Genomic DNA, 19,324 nt, shown 5'->3' on the forward strand with positions numbered 1-19,324 from the left:
TGTAGTGGCAAAATGTAGATTTCCGCCTAAATATACATACCCAAAAGTAGGTGCTATTCCTGTGTAATTACATGATTCTGACGTGGTCTATTTGGAAAGAAGACATCTGGGAGATGAAAGAAGACATCTGGGAGATTATGAGGAAATTAGCAGAAGATAGTTTGGAGTTACGTAGGCCAGAATACACAAGATCAAGCACACTCTGTTCTTTTATTTGAATTACTGATGACTAGAGCAGGAAAGACATCAGATGGCTTCCACAACATTGTGAGCAATATCAGAAAAAAATTGGATTTTATAGACCTAACAACTAGAAATGGACAAATGTTGTAGTAAGTGGTGTCAGGTGTGGTCACGGGACGCTTCCAAGTGTCCCTAAACCTCTCCAAAGCGGCATATGTCTGTAAATTATATCATTCCAATGCTTTCATATATTTGAAATCCCTAAATGCAATTTGTTCAGTAAAAAAACACAATTTGTACCACATCAGCCTCACTCAAACATTGTGGTGGTGTTATGGAGTATCCAGGCTACATTCAAGTGTCCTTTCAACCTCTCCAAAGTGTCCGAATGTGGTAATTGGACTGTGTTTGCACACAGGATGTGCATAAAAGTTATTGTTTAGTATTACAAACTAAAGTTCTGCATCGTCAACCTATCTCAAACATTGTGGCGGCTCGGCCTCCGACCGCACAGCATTAGAGGGTAGTGCGAACGGCCCAGTACATCACTGGGGCGAAGCTTCTTGCCATCCAGGACCTCTATACCAGGCGGTGTCAGAGGAATGCCCTAAAAAAAAATGTAAGACTCCAGCCACTCTAGTCATAGACTGTCCTCTCTGCTACCGCACGGCAAGCTGTACCGGAGCACCAAGTCTAGGTCCAAGATGCTTGTAAACAGCTTCTACCCCCAAGCCGTAAGACTTCTTAACAGCTAGTCAAATGGTTACCAATACTATTTGCATAGCCTTTACACCACTGCTACTCTGTTGTCATCTATGCATAGTCACTTTAACTCTACCTACATGTACAGTTGAAGTCGGAAGTTTACATACACCTTAGCCAAATATATTTAAACTCAGTTTTTCACAATTCCTGACATTTAATCTTAGTACAAATTCCCTGTCTTAGGTCAGTTAGGATCACCACTTTTATTTTAAGAATGTGAAATGTCCGAATAGTAGAGAGAATGATTTCAGCTTTTATTTCTTTCATTTATTTCTTTTTATTTCTTTCATCACATTCCTAGTGGGTCAGAAGTTTACATACACTCAATTAGTATTTGGTAGCATTGCCTTTAAATTCTATAAAACTTGGGTCAAACATTTCGGGTAGCCGTCCACACGCTTCCCATAATAAGTTGGATGAATTTTGGCCCATTCTTTCTGACAGAGCTGGTGTAACCGAGTCAGGTTTGTAGGCCTCCTTGCTCGCACACTCTTTCACTTCTGCCCACAAATGTTCTATAGGATTGAGGTCAGCGCTTTGTGATGGACACTCCAATACCTTGACTTTGTTGTACTTAAGACATTTTTCCACAACTTTGGAAGTATGCTTGGGGTCATTGTCCATTTGGAAGACCCATTTGCAACCAAGCTTTAACTTCCTGACTGATGTCATGCGATGTTGCTTCAATATATTCACAATTTTCCTACCTCGTGATGCTATCTATTTTGTGAAGTGCACCAGCCCTCCTGCAGCAAAGCACCCCCACAACATGATTCTGCCACCTTCGTGCTCCACGGTTGGGATGGTGTTCTTTGGCTTGCAAGCCTCCCCCTTTTTCCTCCAAACATAACGATGGTCATTATGGCCAAACAGTTCTATTTTTGTTTCATCAGACCAGGTCTTGGCTGATTTCTTTAGAATTTCCCATGATGTCAAGCAAAGAGGGACTGAGCTTGAAGGTAGGCCTTGAAATACATCCACAGGTACACCTCCAATTGATTCAAATGATGTCAATTAGCCTATCAGAAGCCATGACATAATTTTCTGGAATTTTCCAAGCTGTTTAAAGGCACAGTCAACGTAGTCTATGTACACTTGTGACCCACTGGAGTTGTAATACAGTGAATTATAAGTGAAATAATGTCTGTAAACAATTGTTGAAAAAAATGACTTGTCACGCACAAAGTAGATGTCCTACCTCAACCGGTGTCCCCGCACATTGACTCTATTTGTACCCCCCTGTATATAGTCGCTATTGTTATTTTACTGCTGCTCTTTAATTACTTGTTACTTTTCTCTTCTCTGTATTTTTTATAACTGCATTGTTGGTTAGGAGCTCATAAGTAAGCATTTCACTGCACATGGAAAAATCACATTTTATTAGTCACGTGTTTATTTAATTTATGCTTCACAATGCTAACCGGAAGGTAGGTAGCAGCCATCTTGAAATGAGGTCATCGGCTCGGCCTGCCCTTATAAATTAGTGTACCCATATATGGTAGCAATGCTTCTTATTTATCACATCAGCCCAAATATTTTAACATCAAACAATAATTTTTCCCCCACATCATTTCAATGAAATTACATTGAACCACGGTGGGTGCATCAGACATGACTACTTAACCTGTATACCTGGTGACGCTGTCAGAGAGTAGTAGAATTGACTTAGCCTGGTGGCTGTATCCTGACCCCTTTTTGAAAGGTTGCACACTATCAAGGCGAGACCCAAATGCAAACACAGGAGGCAGATGGTTGGAGTCCTACAAATGTTTATTAATCCAAAGGGGTAGGCAAGAGAATGGTTGTGGACAGGCAAAAAGGTCAAAACCAGATCAGAGTCCAGGAGGTACAGGCTCATGGTCAAGGCAGGCAGAATGGTCAGGCAGGTGGGTACAAAGTCCAGAAACAGGCAAGGGTCAAAACCCAGAGGACTAGAAAAAAGGCAAATGCAAAAAGCAAGAGAACGGGTAAACTGCTGGTTGACTTGGAAACATACAAGACAAACTGGCACAGAGAGACAGGTAACACATTGGGGAAAATAAGCGACACCTGGAGGTGGTGGAGACGACCACAAGGACAGGTGAAACAGATCAGGGCGTGACACACACGTCTTCACAATCATAGCTCAGCTGAAGCTGAAATGTGGGTATGCATATTACCTACCTCTCAAAGAGAGAGGAAAGGCTAGGGTGTACTTTCTGCCTGAAAAAGCTTTCGATGCCTTATTTGGTGTGCTTGATTAATACAGTATTCTTTTTCACTTTATAATTTCGAGCATTTTCATTTGAACTTCACTTCATAGGTGGCAAATACTTTGACATCATTATGTTCTGTACAGTATAGCCTATGCTGTAGTTAGTCTCATGATGACCCTGTAGAAATTTGTACCGTTGTACGCTGAGAGTCAGGAAGTTCAGGGAGTGAATACATTTAATAAATAAACAAATTTGAAAAAAAATGAAAAAAGAAACACTAACAGCGCACCGACAAATACAGAAACAATAACGCCTAGGGAAGGAACCAAAGGAAGTGACATAAATAGGGAAGGAACCAAAGGAAGTGACATAAATAGGGAAGGAACCAAAGGGAGTGACATAAATAGGGCAGGTAATCAGGGAAGTGATGGAGTCCAGGTGAGTGTCAATAAGCGCTGGTGCACATGACGATGGTGACAGGTGCGTGTAATAATCAGTGGTCTGGTGACCTAGAGGCCAGAGAGGGAGTATACGCGACAAAATGATGGAGGAAACTTTTGCTGTTAACTGGCCATTATGTTTTATGAATAGTTTTTATTTTTGTAATGTTGACGACATTGGCTAAGAAAAGTGTGCCCTTCATTTGGAATGGACTAAAGCTCATTTTGGTCTCCTCTATTGTGGAAAAACCTTGAAACTTGCATGCTGACTCAAACTCAAAGAATAGCAACTGAATACATTTTTGAGGTGTTTGTCTTTTCTTCCAGATTTGTCTTAACCATGTCTTATGTGAGCACCCTTTTGGTGTTATGTGCCACTGTAAACTTGTGGTTAGCCAAACTATTATTAGAACTGTGGAGGGATGACTGTTTTGTAGTAAAATTAGCAAATAGTAATGAACTGATCTTTCTATTCTAGCTATTTTGAAAGTGGTGGCTGGTAGGGTGGTGGGCCAACCTCAGCCCAAGGCCAGGGTCTTGTTTAGTGTTGCAGTGTTTCACTGTGAAGTCCCATCTGTTTGTTATTGTTTCTCATTTGTGCCTTAAATACACATGAGTTCTCCATTACTTCCCTGAGACAACGTTTTCATTGAGGGAGACACTGAGGTTTGCCTGGTTAGGTCAGTGGAGGGATGTGGGCTTAAGACCCCAGACCTTGCAGTGTGTGAAAATAGCTCGGCATTCAAACCTGTGGTCTTGGTGTAAAATCATAAAAGCTTGCAACTATCAAAACTACTGCGATATGTTTTGACATCTGCAAGACTTGAATCAAATGACTGGAGGGGAAAAAGAAAGCGTTATTACAAACCTCAATTACATCACCAATCCCCAAAGTCCCCCACTCCCCCATAGTCCCATTTATATTTAAATCATGGTCATGGAATTTATAGGAAATTATATACGTGTGTGTTCTGTGTTTAATTTGAGCCCGTTGGTAGGTGGTCCGATGGGTTATAAAAGTACAGTGGAAAAAAACTCAAACCTAAGACCGATTTCACTCCCAGGACATATGGTCATTGATATGGAAAAACGTGAAGCATCAATGCATCTTCTCTCTCAGTCCAAAACCAGTTGAAAAAAAATACAAAGTGTGCTCTCTAATTATGATATCCGAACGATGGGCGATTTTTGAAGGCACATTAAAAATAATGCCGTCATAGCCTCTTTGTAACATTTGATTACATGAATGAGAAAGTAATAGATTCCATTGCAAAAAGAAAACAGTTTTTGTTTTATCCTTATCTAGTTATTAGTGGTGAGTGTGGGGAAGATGTTTTCAATAATAGAAAATGAAAGCGTAGCCAGAAAGTGGCTTCTGCCAGGGATCTGTGGGGAGAGGGTACTACATTCCCACTGTCGGAGGGCTAGGGTTTCTGCACCGTTTGGTAAAGCTAACAATTTAAGAATAATTTGGTTCTAAAATGCTACTGCTGCCCGCATGTATCAATGAGCAGAAGGTTGCTTGACATCGATCTACGGTTTGTTCTGTTTGCCAAAGCAACAATTCCTTGTGAGTCGAAGGCGTTTTTTTTGCAAACTTGCTTAAAGTGTACAAACAACAACTTTACCGCGCTGTGCGCATACCCAGGGGGTGAGGAAGAAAGATTTTACAAGAGGGTAGAAATAAGAGAGGTTAGCAGAACCGCTAACTGCTTGACTCTGCTCTTCCACTGTGGTGAACTAGACTCCGTCTTCAGTGGTGTACCATAGTATCTTTGTTTTTTCCCAAGGGATCCAGAACCCTGCACCATTGTCGCTGTTGTTTTCTTGATTTTGCCTGGAATTTCCACAAATAAGATCCATATTGAACCACTTTTAACAGAAGAGATGCTCTTTATGTCGAGGTGTGTGAGTGCTGCGGTAAGATCATAAACATTCAATAAATAGTGCATTTAGGCCTATGCCCCTCCTATGGATCATTAGAAACATGCCTGCATAGGCCTACTCTGTTATGTCCTGACTGCAACATTGCAAGTCTCCTTTTCATGCGGCGGAAGCAACAGACTAACAAGCATGTCTTTCTTGTGAGGTGGACGTAAACAGTGGACGCAGATTCATGCCAAAGCAAAGTACAATTAAAAACATTGAAGTATGATACATTTGCTTGAAAATGTTGACATTTTTAGGTGTTTTGGGAATGACATGCTTGTTTGTTTAGCCTTAGTGGTAGTTTTGATGGAGAGCAGCAGCCACACATCTTCTCTGGATGATCAAACATACTGGTGTTGTGAACAAGGGACATTATATCCATTTCCTACTTACCAACCAATTAGCAGCCTACTGGGGCCATCTTTCTCTACATGCTGTTTATGATCATGACATTAGGTTAACGCTCATTCGTGTATCCTTTTCAGGGGACAGCACAATCTAAAAACAGCTACTCATTGGTGTCTTGGAATACAACGAAGCCTAAGGCGACGTAATGTTGGAGCCAAGGCAGTGAACAGTCAGTCACTAGGCGTAAATGTCACTACTGCTTTGGCTCTATTCCTGCAGATGGTTACTGCTCGCCGGAGTGGGATGGCATTGTTTGTTGGCCCGAGGGGTCTCCTGGAAAGCTGGTGTCCACTGCCTGTCCAGAGTACATTTACGACTTCAACCATAAAGGTAAGACAGGCCCTGGGTAGCCTGCAGTTCAACAGTTCTCTTTCACTGAGCTCATTTTCGGTTTTACGTCAAATATGCGCATGCACGACTATAAGTCGCTTTGGATAAAAGCGACTGCTAAACGGCATACATTGTAGGTAATGGTGGTCACTATTGTACAATTTGAAAACAACCTCTTGTCTGCTTTACTCTGGAAGACGGCATGGGGCGTTGCTTTTGAATACATTTCCATAGTTACATCAACGCAACACGATTTTGATCTTTAAAAACTTGAGTTCTTCATCTGACAAGGCTGTTACACTGGAAAAAGTACACATGATTTCTGATGTGATAACATTCTACCAAACTCCTAACATACTATTCACTTTGTTTCCTAGAAAAGGCCAACAGCCTTGGACATTTATTCTAGGAAATTGTCACGCATAGGATATCCTGGTATACAACACCAATATGTACTTACAGGTGAAAAGAAATTACACATGCATTGTCATTCTGTTGTATTCTATGTGTTGTATTCTACAGGACTAGCCTATCGTCGCTGTGACAACAATGGGACATGGGAGCTGACCACTACCAACAACAAGACATGGGCAAACTACAGCGAATGTGCAAAATTCCTCTCGCACTATAACCAAAATAATGAGAAGGTGAGAGTCGTGTCTATCCTAGTGTGCATTTCTTCACACCATTAGACAATGCCAACTTTGTCAGGGATGTGACACAATAGCAGTGGACAGGGACAATGGCCATTGTGTGTCTTTTCTGAAAAAAAGTGTGACATTTTATGTCTGTTTCAATCTATTCTATTGTTTGAGGGCTGTTCTCGCATTAGCCTACACAATCAATGTGGAGGTATTGGAATGTGTATGATATTGGGCGTGTGATCTGATTGGTAAGAAACTAGGCCCTCTTTACTGGTGTAGGCTAGGCCGCTTTTCATTTCTGTCACAATTCAGATGGAGCTGTAGGGGGATTTGTGTGTGAGTGTACTGCAGGAGCTAGCTAGCTACTGCTCTGATGTCTCAATCATTCTCGAACCTCACATGTCTCACTTCTTGAACCTCTACAGTGTTCATTGTCTGTCTGCCATCCCCATTGTTAGACTTGTTTACATTCTGCTTTTTCTGATGCTTCTACTCATTTGCAGGAAACCTAACAATAACAACAGATATTTAGAAGATCAACATAAAAACCCTGTTTACCATTTAGGTGAAGAATGTTGCCAAATGGAACAAAAGATGTGTCCCCTCAGAAATGTGAGGCTACTTCAAATGAAAAGCAGACATGCTAATTCTTTACTATTGCCTTATTTCCCCCTTGGAGATTATGTGAATAATGTTTGGAATTATTATACTTGTGTTTGGACCAAAGAATCTATTGCTAGATGAAGCGAAGCGTTACCTCCATTGAACCCCTTCTTACAATCTGATATGATAGGCTTCTTCCTCTGACTTAAATGTATTGGAGCAGAATTGGATATCGGGATAAAGGCTATATGACCAGCACATCTCTGCAAAAATGGTGCTGTAGCCAGGATTTTCGAGGAAAAGATTCAACATGTGGAAAATTTAAGAAAAATGTCTTAAACACTTTAAAGTAACTTTAACCATAGAAAGATTGCGGATACTATTACGTCTTTACTTTGCTTAATTCCGTTATCATCACAGAGGTCATTCCAATTTCATTAATTCAATTATTTATTATTTATTTATTTATTATTCAATTTTAATTGAAGGCAGTAAATTCAGGAAGCAAGCAAAAATTACAGTTCAATAATCGATTTGTTTGTTGTTTATTTTCAATGACTTCTCAATAAACTGAACAGTAGAAGCTATTTCAAAAGTTTAGACATTTCTGAATTGTTTTATTCAAATCACTTCCTGAATTGACTGCCTTCAATTCGAATTCAGCCCAAGTCTAGTGGTCAGCAGGTTGCCATGGGTAACAGGTTGCCATGGGTAACACTGGGCCATGTAAAAGGAGGCGGTAAGTAATCAGTCCCTGAATGACGAGTCGAGGGCGCTAAGCAGGAAATTGTTGAAAGCTACTCCCCACTCTTAACCTGAGCAAGGTTATTTAGCGGTTAGCTCCAGCCAAGGTTCAGAAAAGGTCATCCTGAGTACTGTAGATTGGATTCAGTCTGGTTTAACCAGGCTATCTGCTTTTGGGCTTACTTCCATAATAACGTGCACCAGGGATCGCTTACTGCAACCCAAAATATCTGGCTTCGTATGAATATTAAACCAAACTTCTCTGGTCTCTCCCCGCACTTGCATTCTTCTCTCCCCCTTTTAAATGTGGGTCTCAACATTACGGTTGTGGGCGAGGATGTCATGGGTATCCTTCCATCCACATTTTGAGGAGAGGGCCCCTGATTTATTTCTTCTTATACTTCAAATGTTTGTTGATGGTCTCCCGGTCCCAGGACTCATAGCAGCAGCTATAGTTAATGAAAAATGCATATGCACCAAATTAAACCCTTCAGCCGTGCACCACAACTTAGGAACCCTTGGGTTTGGCACTGGGTCCCCATCCCTAAATGATAACAGCAGTGGAGTAGGCTCTGGTTACAGCAGGCCCCAGAGGAGCCTCTCCACTAGGCTGTGTTGATCCAGCAACCACGGGTAGCTAGCTAGAGTCCAGACCTGGATTCAAACAGTATTTCAAATACTTTGCGAGTTTGATTGAGTCCTGCCTGGAATTCCAGGTGAACAGGATTTATTTTAGACAGGCAAGCTCAATCAAGTGCAGCTAAAATATTTGAAATAAAACCAATCCTATTTGAATCCAGGTTTTTTTTTTAGCGTCTCACCTCTCCAGCAGTATGTCCTCTGGTTGCCTGCTCTGTGCTGTTATCTCCAGCTGGAAGCCCCAGCACGCACCACACCCCACCCCACCCAGGGCTTTTGTCAGTGCGGCACATCTCTCAAGCCAAATATTCTGTTTATTAGAAATCTCCAACTCAGTCTGACACTTGGCGGGCATCCCATTGCCTGGTGGGCGTCAGTCCTCTGGTGGGCAGCTCACTGTCAGAAATATTCGGAAACTAATCAGAGGCCTGAAAATGGTTGCACACCGTGAAATGACCTTTAGACCTTGGAATGGTCGCGCACCATGACAGCACCTTCTTTGAGCTTTAAGATGCATGGTGTTTTGTTTTTGGTCCGCAGCAGTTTTCTGTTTAGTAATGCGTAGCCTGCAACTGCGAGTCATTTTTTTGCCGTGAGTAACATTATCCTCAGTGCCTCTATAAAGGCTCAAACATTGAGGCACAGAGACCCCATGAACGCGTTCAGCAGATTTATGGGGACAATATTGTGTAATTGGAATGTCCTGGGTCAATGACTTTTATGTTGTGAAACAATCAATGTAGCACACCAGGCACACCTGTCAAACATCTATCACTTCCTCAAACAGGCTACTGTAAGTAGGCCAACACTTCTGAGTAGACAGTTCACTCCTGACCTGCCTCCTGATACGACTAACAATATCTCTCCTTCATATGACCTTGTCTCTCTCAACAGGAAGTATTTGACCGTTTGTACCTCATCTACACAGTGGGCTACTCCGTCTCTCTTAACATTTCTCCTTCATACGACCTTCTCTCTCAACAGGAAGTATTTGACCGTTTGTACCTCATCTACACAGTGGGCTACTCCATCTCTCTGGGATCACTTATGGTGGCTGTGATCATCCTGGGTTATTTCCGGTGAGTAGTACTTGTTGTCATTGGGAAAATTCCTTCCTCAGTCCATATTGTATCTCCCACCAAATCTCTCATCGAATGTTTTGTGTGGTGAAACAAAGAGACAAAGCCTGCAAAATGTGTTTGTATAATGTTTTACCTTTGCTTTTCCATGAGCGTTTGACTTTTAAAAGGATTAGAGGTGGCTGCCTTTTGAGGTTGTTGCCTTGGAGCCAGCGTGTAATTGTGAATCGTGCCTCATCTTGCTGGCATTTACTGTATATTCTTTGTTATTTTCATACTTATTCATCTCAGACCCCAGAGAAAGCCGTGGTTAGTGCGTATTGTTATTATATATACTTGGTGGTATGTTTACATGAAGATATGGGCGGCAGGTAGCCTAGTGGTTGAGCCAGTAACCGAAAGGTTGCTGGATCGAATCCCTGGGCTGACAAGGTAGGAATCTGTCGTTCTACCCCTGAACAAGGCTGTTAACCCACTGTTCCCCGGTAGGCCGTCATTGTAAATAATAATTTGTTCTTAACTGACTTGCTTACTTAAATAAAAATGAATATCAGGTGTGGTGCGCAGTTTCAGCCTAATTAATATTCTGTCATGTCCGGGCAGAAGCCTTTAAGTCAGGCTGGAAGAGAAATAGATTGGCAAATTAATTCTGACAGTCAATTTGATATGTAGTGAATTTGGTTGGATTTTCTAGAGACAGTTACTTTTGTTCTTATCATTGCCTTAGCCCAAAAATGAATTACTCAAATTCAGCAGCATGAACACTAATCCTTGCACACAAGGTTGAATTTGTTTGACATTTTACATTGAATCGTTTCATTTTTCTTTCAGGTGATTAATGCAAGGAAACCTCCCCATTATTTACAAATTTTTGTTTAGCGGCGGGAGAGTGTCAAGTCCAGGAATTGGTGTAAAGTTGTGTTTACAACGTGACTTAGAGCCTAAGCCAGGCTTCTCAGAAGGGAGTGAATGTTTTAAGAGAGAGAGAGAGACCCTAAACTGGCACCAGGAAATCTACAGGCCAAATTAGTTTAAACACACGTCTCGAGGGTCCCCGGGGGTCTGGGCTGACGTCCCAGCAGCACATTCAGGAGCACTCCAGCTCCGTCTCCCTCTTCCCTTTTAACATGTCAGACACAGGAGAGGCAGGTTCATAAATGTTTTCTGTGGAGAGACCGAGAGGGATGCATACTGCACATTAGCACTGGTGTTTATCCTTCTTCCTGTTCACAAATTAGTTTCCCTCACCACTTCACAAATCAAAGTTCCCCAAAGGAGAGCTTGTCCAATATCTTAATAGCCAGTTTAGAGGTAGCAGGTAGCTTAGTGGTTAAGAGCATTGGGCCAGTAATCCCTAAGCCAATTAGGGGAAAATCTGCCGGTGTACCCTTGAGCAAGGCACTTAACCCTAATTGCTCTTTTAAGTCGGTTTGGATAAGGGCGTCTGATAAATTACTAAAATGCAGTAATGGGTTTGACTGCGGAGGTTAGACACAAGCAAATAATGATTCATGAGTTTTCTGCGGTTACTTGTTATATATATATATATATATATATATATATACTCACTGCTTGCCACAGTAATACACTGATATAGGGCTGGGAATTGCCAGGGACCTCCCAGTATGATATTATCACGATACTTACGTGCTGATACGATGTATATTGCGATTCTCTCAATTTTTTATGACATGTTATTGCGATTTGATGTCCCAAAAATAATGCTCACTATCTGTCTGCTGCAGAGAGACGAGAGAACATGAGGAAATTCCATCAGTCATGGAAATATGAAAACATAATGGCTCGTTATTCGAAAGATATTGGAGAACAAGCTATGGAATGAAAAATACCAGAGTTTTGGTGCAGGTACAGCCGACTAGCGCCAAATAGCGCTATCTACCAATCGATACTTGGAGTCAAAGTATCAATAAAATATTGTCCAAAATAATATGTAACTGTATCGATTTGTTCCCCCATCACTACACTGATAAACGTTTTTAGAATATTCTTAGCTAAATTGGCCTCATGATCAGTAATCATTTTATAGCGCTGGAGGATAAAATTTGTTACCTACATTGGGTGTCTGAGAAATGCTTGGATTGACATGAAGGCAAATGTCAGAATATAGATAACCGTTTCTAGTTTGGTATAGTCTGTGTATTGACAACACAATACAAGCCGATGCCAACCTCATCAAATGCTCCCTTCAATGTTGGCAAGGGATGTTTTGAGGATAATGTGACAGATAAACTTTTGCTTGTCTGGGAGGAAATACGCATGCTCTTGGATCTGCTCAACACATGCTTGCAATTTTGTTTTTACAGCTCACTTTGAGCCCTGCAATTCAATATTTGTGCTTTTCAAGCCCCTAAATCGCAAGAATGTGTTATAGTCAGCGCGGAATTCAGCTGGCTCTAATTAGGATGAGTATTGTTCTGAAGAGTGTGAAAATACAAACACACGTGCACACACAAACACACACACACATATATACGCACATGTACGTGCGCACACATACAGTACCAGTCAAAAGTTTGGACACACCTACTCATTCAAGGGTTTTTCTACATTGTATAATAATAGTGAAGATATCAAAACTATGAAATAACACATATGAAAAAGAGTTAAACAAATCAAAATATATTTTAGATTCATCAAAGTAGACACCCTTTGCCTTGATGACAGCTTTGCAAACGCTTGGCATTCTCTCAACCAGCTTTCCCTGGAATGCTTTTCCAACAGTATTGAAGGAGTTCCCACATATGCTGAGCACTTGTTGGCTGCTTTTCCTTCATTCTGCGGTCCAACTCATCCCAAACCATCTCAATTGGGTTGAGGTTGGGTTATTGTGGAGGCCAGGTCATCTGACACTCCATCACTCTCCTTCTTGGTCAAATAGCCCTTACACAGCCTGGCGGTGTGTTGGGTCATTGTCCTGTTGCAAAACAATTGATAGTCCCACTGAGCGCGAACCAGATGGGTTGGCGTGTCGCTGCAGAATGCTGTGGTAGCCATGCTGGTTAAGTGTGCCTTGAAATCTAAATAAATAACAGGCACTGTCACCAGCAAAGCACCATCACACCTCCTCTTCCATGCTTCATGGTGGGAACCACACACGCGGAGATCATCTGTTCACCTACTCTGAGTCTCACAAAGACACGGTGGTTGGAACCAAAAATCTCAAATTTGGACTCATCAGACCAAAGGACAGATTTCCACTGGTCTAATGTCCATTCCTCGTGTTTCTTAGCCGAAGGAAGTCTCTTCTTACTGGTGTCCTTTAGTAGTGTTTTTTTGTTGTTGCAGAAATTCAACCATGAAGGCCTGATTCACACAGTCTTCTCTGAACAGTTGATGTTGAGATGTGTCTGTTACTCAAACTCTGTCCAGCAATTATTGGGGCTGCAATCTGAGATACAGTTAACTCTAATGAACTTATCCTCTGCAGCAGAGGTAACTCTGGGTCTTCCATTCCTGTGGCGGTCCTCGTGAGAGCCAGTTTCGTCATAGCTTGTGATGGTTTTTGTGACTGCACTTGAAGAAATGTAAAAAATTCTTGACATTTTCTGTAGTGTACTGATGGATTGTCGTTTCTCTTTGCTTATTTGAGCTGTACTTGCCGTATTATGGACTTTGTCTTTCACCAAATAGAGAATGCCAAGAGTGCTTTGATGACAGCTTTGCAGAAAGGGTGTCTACTTTGAAGAATCTCAAATATAAAATATATTTTGATTTGTTCAACACATTTTTTTGGTTACTACATATGTGTTATTTCATAGTTTTGATGTCTTCACTATTATTATACAATGTAGAAAATGGTAAAAATAAAGAAAAACCCTGGAATGAGTATCTATGTCCAAATGTTTGACTGGTACTGTACATACAAACATGTAGAAAACTCTCCCCCCCTCCCCCCTCCACACACTTACCACCTTGATAAGATTTAAACATGGGTTCCTAGTGTATTAACGGCTTAGTACCGTCAGTTTCTCAGAAGTTTTGCACGTGCATTTCTGTATTTTTCTCACTGATTGCCTTTGGTTTGAGTAAGCCAATAGTATGACCTAGTATTACCACAACACGACTATGGCTTGTCACTGTGAAGATTATATCTTTTTTTTAAATGTTTATATAATTATCTCCTCCTCTCCACTTATCCAGGCGGTTGCATTGTACCAGGAACTACATCCACATGCACCTGTTTGTGTCTTTCATGCTGCGAGGCATCAGCATCTTCATAAAGGATGTGGTGCTGTACTCTGGTTCTGCCCTAGAGGACATGGAGAGAGTCAGTGTGGAAGATCTCAAGTCCATCACTGAGGCTCCTCCAGCTAACAAAACCCAGTTTGTAAGTACCTAACATTGTCCCCAAGCTATAGGAGGTTTAATACGTGAGAATAGTAAGTACCAGGCTAAGGTAGTGAAGTTATTGACCAAGGCACCTGTGTAATTATTTACGTACAACACATTTTCATAAATACGGTTCTGACTGTTTTTGTGAAGCGTCTGTTCTAAATGTGTTGGATCATTGTAAAAGGCCGTCCTCTAAGGAGATAGGGATCAATATTCGATATGAGTTGCTAAAGTCTTTCCAGCATTCAGTACACATGACTCTTGAGGCTTTTCATTTTGCTTGTTTTATTACGGTCTCTCGCAGCATTTCTAAATAAGCTAAATCAATGCTATTTGTAAAGACTTGCCACAAAGAAAGTCTGGTTTATAAAACTGGATAAGAAAGAGCAGGTGGTAGGAGAAAAAGCTAAGAGGATAAGTCTCTCTTGGCTCGCGCATATTATCAATAGTTAGAGTGTGCAAGCCAGGCTGAAGGAAGCAGCTACAAACAGCACCAGTCAAAAGTGTGGGCACACCTACTCATTCCAGGGTTTTTCTTTATTTTTAATATTTTCTACATTGTATAATAGAATAATAGAAGCTGGTTGAGAGAGTGCCACGAGTGTGCAAAGCTGTCATCAAGGCAAAAGGTGGCAAATTTAAGAATCTCAAATATAACATATTTTGATTTGTTGAAAACGTTTTTGGTCACTACATGATTCCACGTGTGTTATTTCATAGTTTTGATGTCTTCACTATTATTCTACAATGTAGAAAATAGTCCAAAAAATTAAGAAAAACCTTGAATGAGTAGGTGTGTCCAAACATTTGACTGGTACTGTACATTAGGACCAGTAATGGAGGTATACGCCTCATCAATTAATAAGCCTGATGGAACCGATCAGAATGTTTAGCTTAAAATGTTGATAAACGTTTAGTTCTTCACGTTTTAAGCGCAGCAATGTGCACACTGCGGTAGGCCTACGCGCAAATGTTCCAAAATGCAATTTGCGGGAAAATTGCACTCTGTCCTGAGATGGACATTTAGAAAGAGGGGAGATCTAACGATGCAACAACTATTATGGGTTGCTAATATGACAAGGATTATATCTTTGGCTGCCAGACAATGAACGTTTATTTGAAAAACAATAGAACAGGAGAGCGGAAATGAGAAGTCTTTATAAAATAATTGCCTCCATGTTTCTATGGTGAGATTTTGGATTTAGGTTACTTTGAAACAAGGTAAGACATGCCTCATAATATGAAGTAAAACGTCAAGGTTTCATACAATTTAAGGAACCAGAAAAATATAGTGACGCCAATGATAGGCTTAAACCTCTTTGGGTGGGCCGTTTGGGGGGGGATGGACAAATTTGAGTATACCCACTTCTCCAGGGACCACTACACCACTGAGTAGGACAGACAGAGGCAGAGAGGTTGGCATCCCTTAGGGCGAACACAGGCTAAACTTCCAGAAATTCCCTGTTGTTTAATTCCCTGTGTATTTTATCAACCTCTCCAGGTTTGAGCAACACACGGTATTAATTGGATTAGAATACATCTTTAAATTTAAAAACCGTGCTTGGAACCTAGAAGTTTCATCATGGAGAGGCTTGAATGTTGGTTTACTCCCTGCAAAGTGAATATACAGTTGTCAATGTACACACTACCCTTAGTGTTTCTGTATGTCACACAAGCCAAGCAGTATATAACAGTGCAAAGCAAGAATGGAATCTACAGATTCAACATGTATGGCTTCAGGTCACTACACAAAGAACCTTGTGCTTGTGACCATGAAATAGCCATATTGTATTTAGTAAATTCAGTATATTAGATGTATTTGTCTGTTGTGTTTCCTTTAGATTGGCTGTAAATTAGCAGTGACCCTGTTCCTGTATTTCCTGGCCACCAACTACTACTGGATCCTAGTAGAGGGCTTGTACCTCCACAGCCTCATCTTCATGACCTTCTTCTCAGACAGGAAGTACCTCTGGGGATTCACTTTGATTGGATGGGGTATGTGATGTCATAGATTTTTTTTTTTACTGCAGATTCACTGCTACAAATGAAATAAATAAGCTTAAATTAACACCTTTAAAAAAACACGCAGAGTTGAAGTCGGAAGTGTACATACACGTTAGCCAATACATTTAAACTCAGTTACTCACCATTCCTGACATTTAATCCTAGTAAAAATTCCCTGTCTTAGGTCAATTAGGATCAACACTTTATTTTAAGAATGTGAAATGTCAGAATAATAGTAGAGAGAATGATTTATTTCAGCTTTTATTTCTTTCATCACATTCCCAGTGGGTCAGAAGTTTACATACATTCAATTAGTATTTGGTAGCATTGCCTTTAAATTGTTTAACTTGGGTCAAGCGTTTTGGGTAGCCTTCCACAAGCTTCCCACAATAGGTTGGGTGGATTGTGGCCCATTCGTCCTGACAGAGCTATTGTAACTGAGTCAGGTTTGTAGGCCTCCTTGCTAGCACACTCTTTTTCAGTTCTGCCCACAAATGTTCTATAGGATTGAGGTCAGGGCTTTGTGATGGCCACTCCAATGCCACAACTTTGGAAGTATGCTTGGGGTTATTGTCCATTTGGAAGGCCCATTTGCGACCAAGCTTAAACTTCGACTGATGATGCTTTAACTTCTTGCATTATTTTCATTTTTGGAAAAATAACGTTCCCAAAGTAAACAGGCTATTTTGTCAGGACAGGATGCTAGAATATGCATATAATTGACAACTTAGGATAGAAAACACTCTAAAGTTTCCAAAACTGTAAAAACATTGTCTGTGAGTAGAACAGAACTGATATTACAGGCGAAAGCCTGAGAAACATCCAATCCGGAAGGGACTCTTATTTAGAAAGCTCTGCGTTCCTATGCGTCCCTATTGAGCAGTGAATGAGATATCAACCAGATTCCTTTTTCTATGGCTTCCCTGATGTGTCTAGTGTCACAATACATAGTTTCAGGCTTTTATTTTGAACAATGAGCCTGAACGTCAACATTGCGTCAGTGGTCAGCTGGAGTCTCTCAGTGTTTTGTGCATAAGGGACAAATGCGGCCATTGTTTCTCTCTTTCCTACTAAGAAGCCATCTGTCCCGGTTGATATATTATCGAATAGATATTTGAAAAACACCTTGAGGATTGATTATAAACAACGATTGCCATGTTTCTGTCGATATTATGGAGCTAATTTGGAATATTTTTCGGCGTTATAGTGACCTTAATTTCTGGTCGAAATCTCTGCCAAACGTGAAGAACTAACGGAGTTATTTCGGCTACAAAAATAATATTTTTGGAAAAAAGGAACATTTGCTATCTAACTGGGAGTCTTGTGAGTGAAAACATCCGAAGCTCATCAAAGGTAAACAATTTAATTTGATTGCTTTTGTGAATTTCGTGACCAGGTTGCCTGCTGCTAGCTAGGCATAATGCTATGCTAGGCTATCGATAAACTTACACAAATGCTTGTCTTGCTTTGGCTGTAAAGCATATATTCAAAATCTGAGATGACAGGGTGATTAACAAAAGGCTAAGCTGTGTTTCAATATATTTCACTTGTGATTTCATGAATATTAATATTTTCTAGTAATATTTATGTCCGTTGCGTTACGCTAATTAGTGTCAGTTGATGATTACGCTCCCGGGTCCGGGATGGGGAGTTCCAACATATCCACATAATTTTCCCACCTCATGATGCCATCTATTTTGTGAAGTGCACCAGTCCCTCCTGCAGCAAAGCACCCCCACAAAATGATGCTACCACCCCCGTGCTTCACGTTTGGGATGGTGTTTCTTCAGCTTGCAAACCTCCCCATTTTTCCTCCCAAACATAACGATGGTCATTATGGCCAAACAGTTCTATTTTTGTTTCATCAAACCAAAGGACATTTCTCCAAAAAGTATGATCTTTGTCCCCATGTGCAGTTGCAAACCGTAGTCTGTTTCTTTTATGGCGGTTTTGGAGCAGTGGCTTCTTCCTTGCTGAGCGGCCTTTCAGGTTATGTCGATTTTGGACTTGTTTTACTGTGGATATAGATACTTTTGTACCTGTTTCCTCCAGCATCTTCACAAGGTCCTTTGCTGTTGTTCTGGGATTGTTTTGCACTTTTCGGACCACAGTACGTTCATCTCTAGGAGACAGAACGTGTCTCCTTCCTGAGCGGTATGACGGCTGCGTGGTCTCATGGTGTTTATACTTGCGTACTATTGTTTGTACAGATGAACATGGTACCTTCAAGTATTTGGAAATTGCTCCCAAGGATGACCCAGACTTGTGGTGGTCTACAATTTTTTTCTGAGGTCTTGGCTGATTTTCTTTTGATTTTCCCATGATGTCAAGCAAAGAGGCACTGAGTTTGAAGGTAGGCCTTGAAATACATCCACAGGTACAGCTCCAATTGTCTCAAATTATGTCAATTAGCCTGTCAGAAGCTTCTAAAGCCATGACATAATTTTCTGGAATTTTCCAAGCTGTTTAAAGGCACAGTCAACTTAGTGTATGTAAACTTCTGATCCACTGGAATTGTGATACAGTGAAATAATCTGTCTGTAAACAATTGTTGGAAAAATTCCTTGTCATAAACAAAGTAGATGTCCTAACCAACTTGCCAAAACTATAGTTTGTTAACAAGAAATTTGAAGAGTGGTTGAAAAATGAGTGTTAATGACTCCAACCTAAGTGTATGTAAACTTCCGACTTCAACTGTATTAATCAATTCATTTGAAAAGCATTTCCTATGTCATAATGTTTCGTATAATATTTCACGGACAGCTGAATTTTGTTTGATCATTATTAACTATTCAATGTTTTCACACATGGTGTGAATACTGTTATACGCAGAACTCAAGAATAGTTCAGAGAGCTAGGCTGTACGGCTCCTGCATTGTACACACTGTGCGTAACGGTTATGTAAGCACAGCGCATACAATGTGGATGCTGTGTCGCCCAATTGCCTCGCTATATTAACAGTATATTACAAGGCAAATTTTGACTTGAACCCACTATAATAATTGGAA

At 40.8% G+C, this 19,324-nt stretch overlaps 1 protein-coding gene across 1 annotated transcript in view; it reads left to right on the forward strand.

Moving 5' to 3' along the window:
- Positions 1–19,324, forward strand: part of pth1r (parathyroid hormone 1 receptor) — an 86,691-nt gene that overhangs the window by 50,806 nt on the left and 16,561 nt on the right. Inside the window, exons 3-7 of the mRNA XM_021589162.3 lie at positions 6,140–6,250; positions 6,773–6,897; positions 9,865–9,959; positions 14,121–14,307; positions 16,154–16,307. Of these exons, the coding sequence (XP_021444837.3) occupies positions 6,140–6,250; positions 6,773–6,897; positions 9,865–9,959; positions 14,121–14,307; positions 16,154–16,307 (672 nt within the window). The remainder of the gene's footprint in view (positions 1–6,139; positions 6,251–6,772; positions 6,898–9,864; positions 9,960–14,120; positions 14,308–16,153; positions 16,308–19,324) is intronic.

This window comes from Oncorhynchus mykiss, chromosome 28 (genome assembly GCF_057628025.1).
Source record: "Oncorhynchus mykiss isolate SJ-2025 chromosome 28, ASM5762802v1, whole genome shotgun sequence".
Taxonomy (NCBI): Eukaryota; Metazoa; Chordata; class Actinopteri; order Salmoniformes; family Salmonidae; genus Oncorhynchus; species Oncorhynchus mykiss.